This window comes from Oncorhynchus mykiss, chromosome 22 (genome assembly GCF_013265735.2).
Source record: "Oncorhynchus mykiss isolate Arlee chromosome 22, USDA_OmykA_1.1, whole genome shotgun sequence".
Taxonomy (NCBI): domain Eukaryota; kingdom Metazoa; phylum Chordata; class Actinopteri; order Salmoniformes; family Salmonidae; genus Oncorhynchus; species Oncorhynchus mykiss.
Window position 1 is genome coordinate 40,101,413 of NC_048586.1, and position 16,874 is coordinate 40,118,286.

General features: G+C 45.1%; 1 protein-coding gene across 2 annotated transcripts in view; it reads right to left on the reverse strand.

Annotated features, from left to right (window-relative positions):
• Positions 1-16,874, reverse strand: part of LOC110501866 (transmembrane protein 163) — an 85,685-nt gene that overhangs the window by 16,956 nt on the left and 51,855 nt on the right. For both annotated transcript variants that reach the window (XM_036959305.1, XM_036959304.1), the window contains exon 3: positions 746-789. In XM_036959305.1, the coding sequence (XP_036815200.1) occupies positions 746-789 (44 nt within the window). The remainder of the gene's footprint in view (positions 1-745; positions 790-16,874) is intronic.

A 16,874-nucleotide genomic window follows, 5' to 3' on the forward strand; every position in this document is an offset into this window, starting at 1 on the left:
AGACCAACACATCTATCCCCTGTGGTGCCATTAACGGCCCACTACTACTACTACAGCTCAGCAGTCTGAAGACGGACTCAAGCCCGCAGGCACTACCAGACACACTCACTGTGGTTGTAATTATACTGCTACCCTCTGGTTTCATGCAGCTATAGCTACCAACTAGCACACCATTTTCTTTGGGATATTAATTCCTTGGAAAAAGGGGGGAAACACACACGTTAACAGTGACGTTTCATTCTGTTAAAACATAGATGCCACCAACTGCCTTAACAGCTCAGTGTTGTTATCGACATCCATGTCTTCAGTAACCTGTCCTGGTACACCTGACATTCTAGACGCCATTCTTGTTTGTTTTATATTTTAGTTGTATTGTTTGTATATTGTTGAATAAAACATTTGTGTGACTTGTCTATCAGTGTGTCAGTGTTTTGTTGTGTTTTGTGTTTTTTTTTGTGGCCCCAGAAAGAGTAGCTGCTGCTTCTGCAAAAGCTAATGGGGATCCAAATGAAGAAATAAACCAGAGCTTCCTACTACAGTGTCTGTGGCATATACATAAAAACAGAAGGGATTCTATTTCTATGGTCTGTGGGGACTGCTCTGTTATCACAGTGTTCTGATGTGTTCTCATGATTCCCTGGCTGTTACCAAGGAGACGATGGCAGCATCGCATCCGAACCCAACCAGCGTTAATAAATGAACACCATGACTTTATGACTAATTAATATGTATAAATGGAACTCACGGCAAATCCGAAGGCTGATGCGCTGTGCCTCATGAATGAAACAGCTAGAGAGAGGAGAGAGAGGGAGAGAGAGGAGAGAGAGGAGAGAGAGGAGAGAGAGGGAGAGAGAGAGAGAGAGAGAGAAGAGAGAGAGGAGAGAGGAGAGAGAGAGGGAGAGAGAGAAGAGAGAGGGGAGAGAGAGGAGAGAGAGAGAGAGAAGAGAGAGAGAGAAGAGAGAGAGGGAGAGAGGAGAGAGAGGAGAGAGAGGAGAGAGAGAGGAGAGAGGAGATAGAGAGGGAGAGAGAGAAGAGAGAGAGGAGAGAGAGGAGAGAGAGGGAGAGAGAGAGAAGAGAGAGAGGGAGAGAGAGAGAGAGAGAGAGAGAGAGAAGAGAGAGAGAGAGAGAAGAGAGAGAGAGGAGAGGGAGAGAGAGGGAGAGAGAGGAGAGAGAGAGGAGAGAGAGGAGAGAGAGGAGAGAGAGAGGAGAGAGGAGAGAGAGAGGGAGAGAGAGAAGAGAGAGAGAGAAGAGAGAGAGAGAGAGAGAGAGAGAGAGAAGAGAGAGAGAGGGAGAGAAAATAAATGATTGCCTGGGGAACAAAAGGCATCGGGTTCTAACAGCAAAAGGAATGGTTACTGTAACATCCATGTAAATATTGCTCTCCCACACGCAAACATGCACACACTTTTTATTATGGTAGAGTTCTCTCCCTGGTTGGGAGAAAGATCAAAACACTGATAACCTATTCTGTTTGTACATAATTCATATTATCAGCACACCTAAGAGGAGCATTAATTATTCACAGACTAGCACTTTGCTGTACTCATCTCTGAGCAAAAAATGGTATGGATTTGAACAGCTATAATCCTACACAGGGAATGGTTGAAATACATTGAGAATAATGGTCTGTGAACACATTCCATTCGATTCCTTTTCAATACTCAGTTGTTAGAGTTGAGAATGCAAGAGAAGAATTACCCATTGAAGCATCTTGTGCGTTAGTAGCATTTGTCTCATTGGTTATAATAACACGCTTTATTCATCTGATTCTGTCCTGATGTTCTCCTGTTCACAACATCGTGTTCTGTTCCTTCTGGCTTGTGAAGCTGAGGGCTTTAAAATGTCCTCTGTGATGCGTTCGTTTTCAGGTCGACAACAGTCACACAGGACTCCCTGTCGCGAGGAAGATCACCATGGAGACGGGCAGTCTGAGTGAGAACTGCGCTGGAGGAGAGTTTGTTTGTCTTCACCAGGGTTTTTATCGCAGTCTCTTTGATCTACCTCTCAATGGCTGCCATAAAGGTTATGATGGTCTGGGTCTTAGAAGGCTTAAAAAGGTTCTGTGGTGAAGGGGGCCATGGTGACTGACAGACCCACGATACATGAAGGTACGACACTGGCAGACTGGCACCACATTAAAAATACCAACAACCTCTTTTCCCCTCCGTCATCACCGTAGGCCAGGTAGATACTAACAATACAAACAGATACCCGGAGGATAGAGTGTCAGGTGGGCCTGTAAGTGTGATGGGAGGGAGGGGCTAGTGGGTGATGTGAGGGAGGGGCTAGTGGGTGATGTGAGGGAGGGGCTGGTGGGTGATGGGAGGGAGGGAGGGGCTGGTGGGTGATGGGAGGGAGGGGCTGATGGGTGATGGGAGGGAGGGAGGGAGGGGCTGGTGGGTGATGGGAGGGATGGGCTGATGGGTGATGGGAGGGAGGGGCTGGTGTGTGATGGGAGGGAGGGGCTGGTGGGTGATGGAAGGGAGGGGCCGATAGGTGATGGGAGGGAGGGGCAGATGGGTGATGGGAGGGAGGGGCAGATGGGTGATGGGAGGGAGGGCTGGTGAGTGATGGGAGGGAGGGAGCGGCAGATGGGTTATGGGAAGGAGGGGCAGATGGGTTATGGGAAGGAGGGGCAGATGGGTGATGGGAGGAAGGGAGGGGCTGGTGGGTGATGGGAGGGAGGGGGCTGGTGGGTGATGGGAGGGAGGGAGGGGCTGGTGGGTGATGGGAGGAAGGGAGGGGCTGGTGGTTGATGGTATTGAGCCTGTCTAATGAGTGTAGCCTTGGTGAGGTTAGTTGAAGAAAGTCGAAGAAACATCGCTCAGTATTTATAGGAGGTACAAGAGTCTTAAGAAGACATGAAAACGTCAGTGTCGCTTGCATATAAAACACAAGAGATACAACAGTCTGTTAGCTGAGACAGCATAACAGGGTGAAGCAGGATGAGTGGATCTGTTGGCTGTACTGTCAACATCCAGTCCTCTACAGGGAGCCCTGGCTTAGTGTGTTCCCAGCCCAGGCCGTCTGGAGGGAGGCTGGATCGAGACACCAGGATGCCAGCCAACACAGCCTGTCAAGGCCTGCCTAGGCTCCACGCTCTCCTCTCCCAGACCAGGACTGCATCACAAAATGGCACCCAATTCCATATACAGTGCCCTGTACAAAACAGTGATGTTTCTTTCTGCTGAAACACAGATGGCACCAACTGTCTTAACAGCTCAGTGTTGGTTTATTAATCTACACGTCTTCAGTAACCTGTATTGGGAATAGGGTGCCATTTGGGATGTACCCCAGGACGATAGTCTGCAAGCACCGCACACACATTAGCAGACAGACAGACCATGAGCGGCATTGAACCAGGAATGCATGCTGCCACAACTTAAGACACTTCCTCATAACAGATACAGAACCCAGAAGAAGACGAATAGTATAGCAGGTCACTACAGGGATTATAATCATTAGCATTGCCACCAACTGCAGAATTTCTAACCAGCACAGCAGCTAGCCTATAACAATAGCAATTGTATCTTTGTCACAGCTCAAAGAGGAATAATTAATCCATGCAGAGAAACCATGTGAGGTAATGAAGAGGGACATCGGGAATACAGCAAGAGAGGCTTTCTTGCTGGTGAAATGGGTCAGGGACCAAGGTAAGCCTGTAAGGGAGCTGGTGGGTGGGTGATGGGAGAGAGGGAGCTGGTAGGTGATAGGAGGGAGGGAGCTGGTGGGTGGGTGATAGGAGGGAGGGAGCTGGTGGGTGATAGGAGGGAGGGGGCTGGTGGTTGGGTGATAGGAGGGAGGGAGCTGGTGGGTGATTGGAGGGAGGGAGGGGCTGGTGGGTGATGGGAGGGAGGGGGCTGGTGGTTGATGGGAGTGAGGGAGGGGCTGGTGGGTGATGGGAGGGAGGGGGCTGGTGGGTGATGGGAGGGAGGGAGGGGGCTGGTGGGTGATGGGAGGGAGGGAGGGAGCTGGTGGGTGATGGGAGGGAGGAAGGGAGGGGCTGGTGGTTGATGGTATTGAGCCATTCTAATGAGTGTAGCCTTGGTGAGGTTAGTTGAAGAAAGTCGAAGAAACATCGCTCAGTATTTATAGGATGAATAAGACTCTTGAGAAGGCATAAAAACATCAATCTCGCTCTATTCTCTGTTGCTGATATACTGTTAGTAATTGGTTTACTCAGCTTTGCTTTCAGAGGCACTCGGCATCTCAGAAAAAAACAGTTCAGTGTAAAAGCAAAGCAAAATACCACAGTACTCAGCTGATAACACAGATTTATCAGGGAGTCAACCAGGCCTGGCAGACAAGCAGCCCTGTAGCTGGGGAAGAGGACATAGATATAGAACGATACAGACGAGGTTGTTGTTATATTGTTGGCTTGATGACTGCACTATCGACACATTCACATCTGATTCATTCTTACACACAATGTCTACATCATCTTCTGTGGAAAACATACAGGAGAGTTTTGAATCTAATTTATTCTGTTGTATTCTGTAGAAAATTTTAGTCAACAGAGAGGTGGCTCCTCTGTCTCCGCAGTATTAAAGTTAAATTGTGTAACTCTTCCCTCCTCACCTTCGACCATCCCCTCTAACTCAGACAGCCTTTTCTCATCTTCTCCTCTCTCCCTCTCTCTCTCCCTCTCTATGTCCAACACTGATCAGAGAAGTGAGACTGGGTATTTCCCTAAGTGAGACAAATAGCAGTGTCACTCTCAGCGGCAACTAAACACATCTCATTTCTTTACCTCATTTCTCAACATGTCAGATACACATTTGTACACAAACGGTACCAGTCAAAGGTTTGGACTCATTCAAGGGTTATACTTTATTTTGACTATTTTCTACATTGTAAAATACTAGTGAAAACATCAAAACTATGAAATAACACATATGGAATCATGTAGTAGCCAAAAAAAGTGTTAAAAATATCAAAATATATTTTAGATTTTAGATTATTCAAAGTAGCCACAGTTTTTCTTGACGACAGCTTTGCACACTATTGGGATTCTCTCAACCAGCTTCACCTGGAAGGAATGAAGGAATTCCCACATATGCTGAGCACTCATTGGTGGCTTTTCCTGAGCACTTGTTGGTTGGCTTTTCCAACTCAACCCAAACCATCTCAATTGGGTTGAAGTCAGGTGATTGTGGAGGCCAGGTCATCTGATGCAGCACTCCATCACTCTCCTTCTTAGTCAAATAGCCTTTACACAGCCTGGAGGTGTGTAAACCCCTTGAATGAGTAGGTGTGTCCAAACTTTTGACTGGTACTGTATATGACTACGACTTTGCCACAGCATCTTGAAAAACTTCAGACATTAACTTAGAGTAAGTAAGTAAGTAAGTTTACACTGAGATATTCCAGGCCATGCTGTGTTTAGATGAAACTTGTTAAGTTATGGTGAAGAAGTGATATGCCTAATGCATAAACTTCATATTAGTGCCATTATGTATGGCTGTGGTTACTTTGAAGAATCTCAAATATAATTTAAAAAAAAAAGAAAATTGTTTAACACTTTTTTGTTACCACAAGTGTTATTTCATAGTTTTGATGTCTTCACTATTATTCTACAATGTAGAAAATAGTACAAATAAAGAAAAATCCTTGAATGAGTAGATGTGTCCTGAACAGGCAGTTAACCCACTGTTCCTAGGCCGTCATTGAAAATAATAATTTGTTCTCAACTGACTTGCCTAGTTAAATAAAGGTCAAATAATTAAAACACTAGGCTTGGGTGGAAATAGCCACTGGATAGTTTTTCAATACCGTTGAATCTATTCCTTTGAAGTTTTTTAATACATTTGTTGCTACTTTTTAAGTATATACCTGCAGTTAACTTGTGCAGTATGTTAGGAGATAAAATGGATCATGTTCTTCATTTAACCTGTCACATTATTTTGCATGATGAAGCTGAGCCAGTCGAGTGTTTGTTTGTAAATGGCACAACGGATGAAAGCGTGAGCAGGGGAGACAAGCTGTGTATTGACAGGGGTCGTGTTTTATATTGAAAGTCAACAGGGTTTTTTGCTTCAATAGACTGATCAGGGACATGCAACTATAATTTTTCTTTTCAGAAAATACATCAGTGCAACACATTCAGCTGAAAATTGCTTAATTTCATCAGATGACAACAGATGTGCAACGCTATTTGGATGGTAGCCACACAAGTAAATGAGCTGACAATGAAAGAGCAAGTATTTTTTGCAAAAACGATGCATGTTTGTTATCAATGTTTATCATAGAAAGAATGTAACCGGCTACATTTCCTAAAGTTTTGTACGCCAAATAAAAACGTGATTCACATTTTTTTTCTCACATTTTCAAACAGTTTTCTCTCGCCTGAGTAGCCTCGTTTCACTGCCAAAAATAAAATTGAACAATCTAGTGTTCGGCGAAATAACAACACAATTTCAAATACAGGTAGCCTCGTCAAATAATTAACTTCTGGCATCTGGCATAACATGAACCGTTACTCTCTCGCGGTAATTCCACTAACGGTCCATATCTGGGGCAAAGTATTGACACAATTTTTTAATTGAGAGACGAGCTGAAAGTTTTCTTTACTGACCATAATTTTCACTTGTCTGACCGCTTGCATTATGACGAGTTTCTCACACGACTGGCCTATCTGGGGGATGTTTCTTTCTCGCCTGAATTATTCGAATCTAGAATTACAGGGACAGATTACAACAATATTCAATGTACGGGACAACATTGAGGCTATGATTAAGAAGTTGGAGCTCTTCTCTGTCTGAATTAACAAAGACAACTCACAGGTCTTTCCATCATTATGTGATTTTTTTGTGTGCAAATGAACACACATGTGAACCGTGGAATTATGGTATGCCTGTCACTTTCCTATTATTGCGCTGCAGATTACACGCATGTTGTACATTCAGATCCACAGAACCAGACGTACAGCTTGTGGCTGTTAGGATGCTCCTGAGGGCTGACAAACTTTACACCACAGCAATGTCTCAAAATGTGGCAACCGCAATGAGCTGTTGACCTGAGAGGAAGTGGCTTGGTGGAACGATGTCATCCGTGGATCTGTTGGGGCAGTATGCGAATTGGAGTGGGTCTAGTGTTTCCGGGATGATGGTGTTGATGTGAGCCATGACCAGTCTTTCAAAGCACTTCATGGCTACCGACGTGAGTGCTACGGCGCGGTAATCATTTAGGCAGGTTACCTTCCCTTCCTCGGGCACAGGGACTATGGTGGTCTGGTTGGTACCCAGTCCTAGGTACTTTAAATGAACCCGAGGGTAAATCCCTAAGAGGGGATCAATACTAATTCCATGAGAACAAATAGTCACAGGAATAATTTGTGGCTAAAAAAAAACATTTTATTACATCCCATCTTCCCAGTGGAGAGACCCAGATTCCTGGGTGTGAAATTATGTTGCAGGGCAGAGTGATGCCCATTTTTATTTTACCTTTATTTAACCAGGCAAGTCAGCTAAGAACAAATTCTTACTGTCAATGACAGCCTAGGAACAGTGGGTTAACTGCCTTGTTCAGGAGGAGAACAACAGATGTTTACCTTGTCAGCTCGGGGATTTGATCTTGCAACCTTACGGTAGCTAGTCCAACGCTCTAACCACTAGGCTACCTGCTGCCGTGACAAGCAGGGGAGGGGGTGATCCACCAAGCCCTCCTGTAATACCAGTCAATGATCCTGGGAGAGTCCAACTGAATTGGGGAGGGTCATCTGCAATCTGCATCCATATAGCATCTCTAATGTTACACTGAACAAAAATATAAACATGTAAAGTGTTGGTCCCATGTTCCATGAGCTGAAATAAAAGATCCAAGAAGTTGTCAAAAAGCTTACTTCTCTCTAATGTTAGTGAACATTTCTCCTTAGCCAAGATAATCCATCCACCTCACAGTTGTGGCATATCAAGAAGCTGATTAAACAGCATGATCATTACACAGGTGTAGTGCACCTTGTGCTGGGGACAATAAAAAGGCCACTCTAAAATGTGCAGTTTTGTCACACAACACAATGCTACAGATGTCTCAAGTTTTAAGGGAGCATGCAGTTGGCATGGTGAATGTCCACCAGAGCTGTTGCCAGGGAATTGAATATTCATTTCTCTACCATAAGCCTTCTCCAATGTTGTTTTAGAGAATTTGGTAGTACATCCAATCGGCCTCACAACCGTCATGTGGGCGAGCGGTTTGCTGATATTATGGTGGCGGTGTGGTTATGTTATGGGCAGGCATAAGCTACGGCCAAATAACACAATTGCATTTTATCGATGGCAATTTGAATGCACAGAGATACCGTGACGAGATCCTGAGGCCCACTGTGAGCCCCATTGTGAGCCCCAATGTGAGCCCCATTTTTTTAAAGGTATGTATTCTCAGTCATGTGAAATCTATTGATCAGGGCCTTATGAACTTATTGAAATTGGCTGATTTTCTTATATGAACTGTAACTCAGTAAAATATTTTAAAATAGTTATATTTTTGTTCAGTATAGATGCAGTGCTGTCAGAGAACAATACATAAACCCCCCTCTGAGTGTAGAGAGAACAGAAAGAAAGAAAGAAAGAAAGAAAGAAAGAAAGAAAGAAAGAAAGAAAGAAAGAGAGAGAGAGAGAGAGAGAAAGAGAGAGAGAGAGACTGATCTTGAGAATGCAGCAGTAATTGCTTTTGTGATTTCAATGGCTATCAATGAATATGTGAAATGAAATAATCTGCTTGGCAAAAGCCTCAGTGCCAGTGATATTACGTGGGAGAATAGGAACACTGCTTCCATGAACTTATCCACTTTGCAATGGAGAGACTGTTAGCTAGCCTGGTTGTTCCATTGGTCAGGCTAATGTTGATGCTCTGAGATTGATTCCTATAGTTTAGTCCTATTACACTGTATCTCAGTGAGAACATCTTATACCATTTTAATCTATAGTGTTTAAATGGTCCATAGGTTGTTATTGGTTAACTCTTGGTGGTTTAGAGAAAACCATATTAGGGTAATGCAACCCAGAATGTAACACGCTTCACCAAAGTGAGTGCCATTGTTATTCCAGGAAAACACAGAGTTCATTGAAATAATGAGGAGAAAAAAACTAGAATCTAGCTCAGAGGAAGACTTTCAAACTTTCGTGGAAATGGGAATGCTCTAGAAATCAATGTCAGGTAACTCCAAATGATGAATATTCAGATCCCTGAGGTGTGTGTGTGTGTGAGAGTGTGTGTGTGTGTGTGTGTGTGTGTGTGTGTGTGTGTGTGTGTGTGTGTGTGTGTGTGTGTGTGTGTGTGTGTGTGTGTGTGTGTGTGTGTGTGTGTGTGTGTGTACTGGTGCACGTCTGCATGTACTACATAAGAGTGAGGTTGAGAAAAGGGTCATTAAGGAGTTAGCTATGGCTTAGTGCTTTTTAAAAAGTATTTGTTCAGAATAATTGATTATTGTAATGCAGTGTTAAGGGAGCTAGCGTACACGCATTTCACTGTAAATGTTATACCTGCAGTGAACTGTGAATGTGATAATTACAAATTGATTTGATTTTACGTGATTTAGTCCTTTATCTTGGTCTGTTAGCTAATTGTCTCATGTTGATAAAGATAACTAAATCCCTGGTGCAGCAGCAGCTTGTTAAAACAAAGCCCTTGGTTTCCGGTTCTTTCCTCCTTAATTAACAGGCTCCCACTGCAGACCGCTCAGACTGCTCCCCTTCCTACCAAATCACCACCTTCGTCCTTCACAGACCTCTCAGACCGCTCCCCTTCCTCCCAAATCACCACCTTCGTCCTCCCCTTCACAGACCTCTCAGACTGCTCCCCTTCCTCCCAAATCACCACCTTCGTCCTCCCCTTCACAGACCTCTCAGACTGCTCCCCTTCCTCCCAAATCACACCCTCCGTCCTCCCCTTCACAGACCTCTCAGACCGCTCCCCTTCCTCCCAAATCACACCCTCCGTCCTCCCCTTCACAGACCTCTCAGACCGCTCCCCTTCCTCCCAAATCACCACCTTCGTCCTCCCCTTCACAGACCTCTCAGACTGCTCCCCTTCCTCCCAAATCACCACCCTCGTCCTCCCCTTCACAGAGTCTGAGACCACTCCTCTTCACAGCGGCCCAATTTAAAAGTCGACACATCCGACATGGCTTTCCCCCACTGCTGAGCTGCAATATGTTGTGTTTAATAATTCAGACCCTACAGCACTAGGTGGCTCTGCTCCGGCTGAGAGGACCGCTCCAGTCCACAGCCTGCAAAACCAGGGGAAGAACCAACCTCCCTCTCTCCCCCTGCCTTTCCCTCCTTCTCCTGCCTCCCTATTTCCCCCCCACCTCCCTATTTCCCCCCAGCCTCCCCTCCCCTGCCCTGCCTCCCTCTGCCTTCCCCTCCCCCTCTCTCTCACTCCACACAGTCCACACTGGCTCCCCCAGCCCCCCTTTTCCTGCAGTACCTCCCAGGCTCTCTCCCACAACGATTTCAGTGCAAACAATCGATTCCTTTAGTAAGGGAAGTGCCACCTGGGATTCGGCTGCCTGCCAGTGGGGTGCATGCGCCTAGACTAAAGCAGGGTACAAATATACAGTACATTACAGGAGACAGTCCTTGGTGGTATCAACATTGACCCACAACAACAAAAAGGACATGGAAAGTGGAACAAATGTTATATTCTGGGGTAAAACAGTCTCTACAGTGTCAGTACATATGATATACAGTATTTTCTTCACAGCTCTGAGTAACATCATGCCGTGTGCTGAAGGAAATCTCAGAACATTCTCTCAGGAAAACACAGCATAGCAACAGCATCACCTTTCAAAGTCCCCCAGGTTGTTTAGTTCACTGACTGTCTGCAAAGGCTTACAGCACCTCATTATAATAAATACAAAACTCACTCGCTGTTGACTCCAGTACTAATTAAATCCTGCGGGATTGCGTCTGCCTACTGTAATCTACTGCATCTACCGCATACAGCTCACAGCATTAGATTTAGTTTTGTCTGCTTTGTTTTCTCTTATTGCAAATCCATGCAGTAAGCTGGCAAATTACGGTTATATCCATTTTAAAAGCATTTTTAAAGATCTGCCGGTGGAGAACTGTCCAATCTACAGCATCTGACTGATGTCATTTCAGTTGAGCCGTGGAAGGGCGCAGTGAGAAGCCAACAGAGGAACAGCTTAATTGGGAGAATTCAGGACAAATATGACGGAGAGAAATAATTGACGTGTGTTTTCTCAGTCCGGTGTTCACCATCAAATCCCTGAAAGACAGACCGTGACTGTAAGAACCTTCAGAAACAAATGGCAATAGAGGGTTAGAGATCTAACAATGTTACCACCACTGCCAATGGTCACAACTATGTGCCCCATGTTCTCCTGGGCACACGCTGGTTGAATCAACGATGTCTCCGTTGAACCAACGTGGGATAGCAGTTGAATTCACCACGGTGCACAGTGGGATAGTTTAATGGAAAAATGACTGGTATAAATTCAACTTTAAGGGGAGAGGGCTGAATAAGAGTGAGGATTCTTCAACATATAATACAGTTACAGTTTAGGATGTCTGACCTGTGTGTATTAAAGTGTTTTGTTGAGGCTTACAGCGTGTGATGTTGCTCTGCTGTTGCTATGTTAATCTCCCACGTGGAATGACTTAATACCACACACAGACACACAAGCACACATACACACAAGCACACCTACACACACACACGCACACACAAAGAAACACACAGACTGTGTAGTAAATACACAAACACATGCACCTTTCCCTTGCAGCTATTTCAGCTTCGCCACCAACACATTAAAGGCCAAACAACATTACAACCATTTACTAAACAAACGTATTATTAGCTTTCAAATCTTTGAGGACTGCTTATTTGCCAGTGGCAAGAATTTACACTGCCGCAGCTGATATCAAGCAGTTTATGATTCATTATCCTGGATTACTGTAGGGTAATTAAACAGTCTGGATATAAAACAAGAAAAAAACCTTTTAGACAGGATGAGAACAGGATATCAGGGCTCTACAGCGCAACCATTTAACTAAATATGTTGCTGTGCGACCTGGAACTTTTATTTAGGAGCACCAGTGTTTCTAGGAAAATTCAAGATTCTAGCTTTAATATAAAAAATAGTTTTCATTGTGTTCCTAAACATCTCTTCTATGCGCCTACATTTTTCAATTTAGGCACACGCAGGGATGTCAGAGTGGAGCCCTGGATATATCTGTTTGGTTTATATCTTGAAGCCAACTGAGTGCAGAGCTGAGTCTGACAGCTGCCTGGTGCTTGCCTTGATGTGTGAAAAGGTACGCTTTGTAACCAGCGCTACCTTGGCATGTCTAATCTGAGGAGATGGATCGAGGTCACTAACAGCAGCCTAGTGCCGTCTCCTCCCAGCTCCATGTAGGTTCCATGGTTCCACGGAGCCTCTTGAGACCAGGCTAACTAACTGGGACTGGCTGTGGAGTCATCTCCTTTTTTCCATGAATATCATTATTCAGCTGAGCTCAGATTACATACAGACCGACCAGCAATGGTCCTCTGTACTACACCTGCTCCATCCTAACCCTCCCTTTACAGCCACATACACACACACACACAGGAATGCACACACACATGCAAGCACACATTCACCCACACACACACACACGCTGCTCAGCAGGTGAATCTGTTGTCCAGCGTGAGCGATGAAAAGGCAATAGGTTGTTTTTTTCATCAGGTAATCAGTCTGATGGGGAATGAAATGTTTGCAGCATCACTCTACATCTCTGTATCTACAGGGTTTGCAGCATCACTCTACAGCTCTGTATCTACAGGGTTTGCAGCATCACTCTACAGCTCTGTATCTACAGGGTTTGCAGCATCACTCTACAGCTCTGTATCTACAGGGTTTGCAGCATCACTCTACAGCTCTGTATCTACAGGGTTTGCAGCATCACTCTACAGCTCTGTATCTACAGGGTTCGCAGCATCACTCTACAGCTCTGTATCTACAGGGTTCGCAGCATCACGCTACAGCTCTGTATCTACAGGGTTCGCAGCATCACTCTACAGCTCTGTATCTACAGGGTTTGCAGCATCACTCTACAGCTCTGTATCTACAGGGTTTGCAGCATCACTCTACAGCTCTGTATCTACAGGGTTCGCAGCATCACTCTACAGCTCTGTATCTACAGGGTTTGCAGCATCACGCTACAGCTCTGTATCTACAGGGTTCGCAGCATCACTCTACAGCTCTGTATCTACAGGGTTTGCAGCATCACTCAACATCTCTGTATTTACAGGGTTTGCAGCATCACTTTACAGCTCTGTATCTACAGGGTTTGCAGCATCACTCTACAGCTCTGTATCTACAGGGTTCGCAGCATCACTCTACAGCTCTGTATCTACAGGGTTTGCAGCATCACTCTACAGCGCTGTATCTACAGGGTTTGCAGCATCACTCTACAGCTCTGTATCTACAGGGTTTGCAGCATCACTCTACAGCTCTGTATCTACAGGGTTTGCAGCATCACTCTACAGCTCTGTATCTACAGGGTTTGCAGCATCACTCTACAGCTCTGTATCTACAGGGTTCGCAGCATCACTCTACAGCTCTGTATCTACAGGGTTCGCAGCATCACTCTACAGCTCTGTATTTACAGGGTTTGCAGCATCACTCTACAGCTCTGTATCTACAGGGTTTGCAGCATCACTCTACAGCTCTGTATCTACAGGGTTTGCAGCATCACTCTACAGCTCTGTATCTACAGGGTTTGCAGCATCACTCTACATCTCTGTATTTACAGGGTTTGCAGCATCACTTTACAGCTCTGTATCTACAGGGTTTGCAGCATCACTCTACAGCTCTGTATCTACAGGGTTTGCAGCATCACTCTACAGCTCTGTATCTACAGGGTTTGCAGCATCACTCTACAGCTCTGTATCTACAGGGTTCGCAGCATCACTCTACAGCTCTTTCTCCAGAGGGTTTGTCAGTCTCAAATAGATGACTGTCAGCAGGCACAGATGTGTCATGTTTCTGGCCTCAGTTGTCTTTCACCTTCCCTCGCTCTCTCTGACACTTTATTATCATTCCTCTCAGTCCCTTTTTGAGATTCTGCTGGGTTTCACTCTTCTCTTTCCCTCTCCTACTCCAGGGCAAATAACAGCATCTGGTTACTGGCTGGCTGACGCCGAGCTGACAGTTATACCGAGGGCAGTGGCCCTTGAAGAAATTTAAACAGTTACCGTCTGCCTGCTCTCTGCGGTAGTGCTCCTCTTCAGCTCTCCACAGAGAGTCTCTGGTGAGTTTCTTCTCTCTATAACAACACATGTGGGTTGTGGAACATCTCACAGAGGTGGTCCAGTGTATGCTGTGCAATCTCTTCTATCGCTTTCTCTCTGTTTCTCTTCCTCTCCCTCTCTTTGTCTCTCACTCCTGCCCAGAAAGCCCTGACTCTCTCTGTCTACTGCTCACAGACACATTGACTGCTTGTCTGTTCCTACTCAATTTTCTTGTCAAGATTGAGTTAAACTGAGCAATGATTGTACTGATAAACAATAGGGGTGTTACGGAACCCTAAAGTGGCTAGTAATTCACTGCATTCCTGGAAGGGTCACTCTTACTCGTGTTTATCCACAGTGGCTGCAGTAGCCTACCGTACATGTTGACCAGGAAAATATCAGCTGAACACAGGTATTCACAGCTCTGGTCACTGGGACACTATACTAGACTCAGGTATTCACAGCTCTGGTCACTGGGACACTATACTAGACTCAGGTATTCACAGCTCTGGTCACTGGGACACTATACTAGACTCAGGTATTCACAGCTCTGGTCACTGGGACACTATACTAGACTCAGGTATTCACAGCTCTGATCACTGGGACACTATACTAGACTCAGGTATTCACAGCTCTGATCACTGGGACACTATACTAGACTCAGGTATTCACAGCTCTGGTCAATGGGACACTATACTAGACTCAGGTATTCACAGCTCTGGTCAATGGGACACTATACTAGACTCAGGTATTCACAGCTCTGGTCAATGGGACACTATACTAGACTCAGGTATTCACAGCTCTGGTCAATGGGACACTATACTAGACTCAGGTATTCACAGCTCTGGTCACTGGGACACTATACTAGACTCAGGTATTCACAGCTCTGGTCAATGGGACACTATACTAGACTCAGGTATTCACAGCTCTGGTCACTGGGACACTATACTAGACTCAGGTATTCACAGCTCTGGTCACTGGGACACTATACTAGACTCAGGTATTCACAGCTCTGGTCACTGGGACACTATACTAGACTCAGGTATTCACAGCTCTGGTCACTGGGACACTATACTAGACTCAGGTATTCACAGCTCTGGTCACTGGGACACTATACTAGACTCAGGTATTCACAGCTCTGGTCACTGGGACACTATACTAGACTCAGGTATTCACAGCTCTGATCACTGGGACACTATACTAGACTCAGGTATTCACAGCTCTGATCACTGGGACACTACACTAGACTCAGGTATTCACAGCTCTGATCACTGGGACACTATACTAGACTCAGGTATTCACAGCTCTGGTCACTGGGACACTATACTAGACTCAGGTATTCACAGCTCTGATCACTGGGACACTATACTAGACTCAGGTATTCACAGCTCTGATCACTGGGACACTATACTAGACTCAGTTATTCACAGCTCTGATCACTGGGACACTATACTAGACTCAGGTATTCACAGCTCTGATCACTGGGACAACACTATAGTGGACTCGTGTATTCACAGCTCTGATCACTGGGACACTATACTAGACTCAGTTATTCACAGCTCTGATCACTGGGACACTACACTAGACTCAGATATTCACAGCTCTGATCACTGGGACACTACACTAGACTCAGGTATTCACAGCTCTGATCACTGGGACGACACTATGGTGGACTCAGTTATTCACAGCTCTGATCACTGGGACACTATACTAGACTCAGTTATTCACAGCTCTGATCACTGGGACACTACACTAGACTCAGATATTCACAGCTCTGATCACTGGGACACTACACTAGACTCAGGTATTCACAGCTCTGATCACTGGGACGACACTATGGTGGACTCAGTTATTCACAGCTCTGATCACTGGGACACTATACTAGACCCAGGTATTCACAGCTCTGATCATTGGGACACTATACTAGACCCAGGTATTCACAGCTCTGATCATTGGGACACTATACTCAGTACTTTTTGGAATGTAAAAATATTTGACCATTAAAACTCATATTTTCCCTAACCCCTAACCCTAAACCTAACCCTATCATTAACCCTAACCCCTAAAACCCTAACATGAACCCTGACCCAAAACCTAACCCTAATTCTAACCCCAAAACCCTAAACCTAACCCTTAAGGATAAAATAGCATTTGGACAAATTCAGGATGTGAAAAAAGTCCTGCCTTTCAAAAAAGTTCTTGTTTTCCTACCTTTTCAGGACATTTGGGTAAATAGTTAGAACATTGGGGTCCTCACAATGTAGGAAAACAAGTACACACACACACTCTTCCCTCCCCTTTATTTGTCTGTTACTACAAAACATGATTCATGCTGCTTATACTATTCATCTCCTCTATTTGCAGTTACTCCAGATGGCAAATGAGTGTCATAAGAAGACTATCAGCACCAAGTATCAGTCCTCGGTCAGTCCTGAATTGATATAACTGCATCCTGCCAGCCAGCCAGACTATCAACAAGATTTCTATAGCCTCATCCAGCTCTTGAGGCACGATCGCTACATTCCATACGGTGTTTATCGACACAGTGAATTCTCTGTCTGGACTCTGTCCAGGTCACTAGGGAGGCCTGGGAGCCAAGGCTGCTTCGCAATCCATCAGCCTAGACAACTGAATAG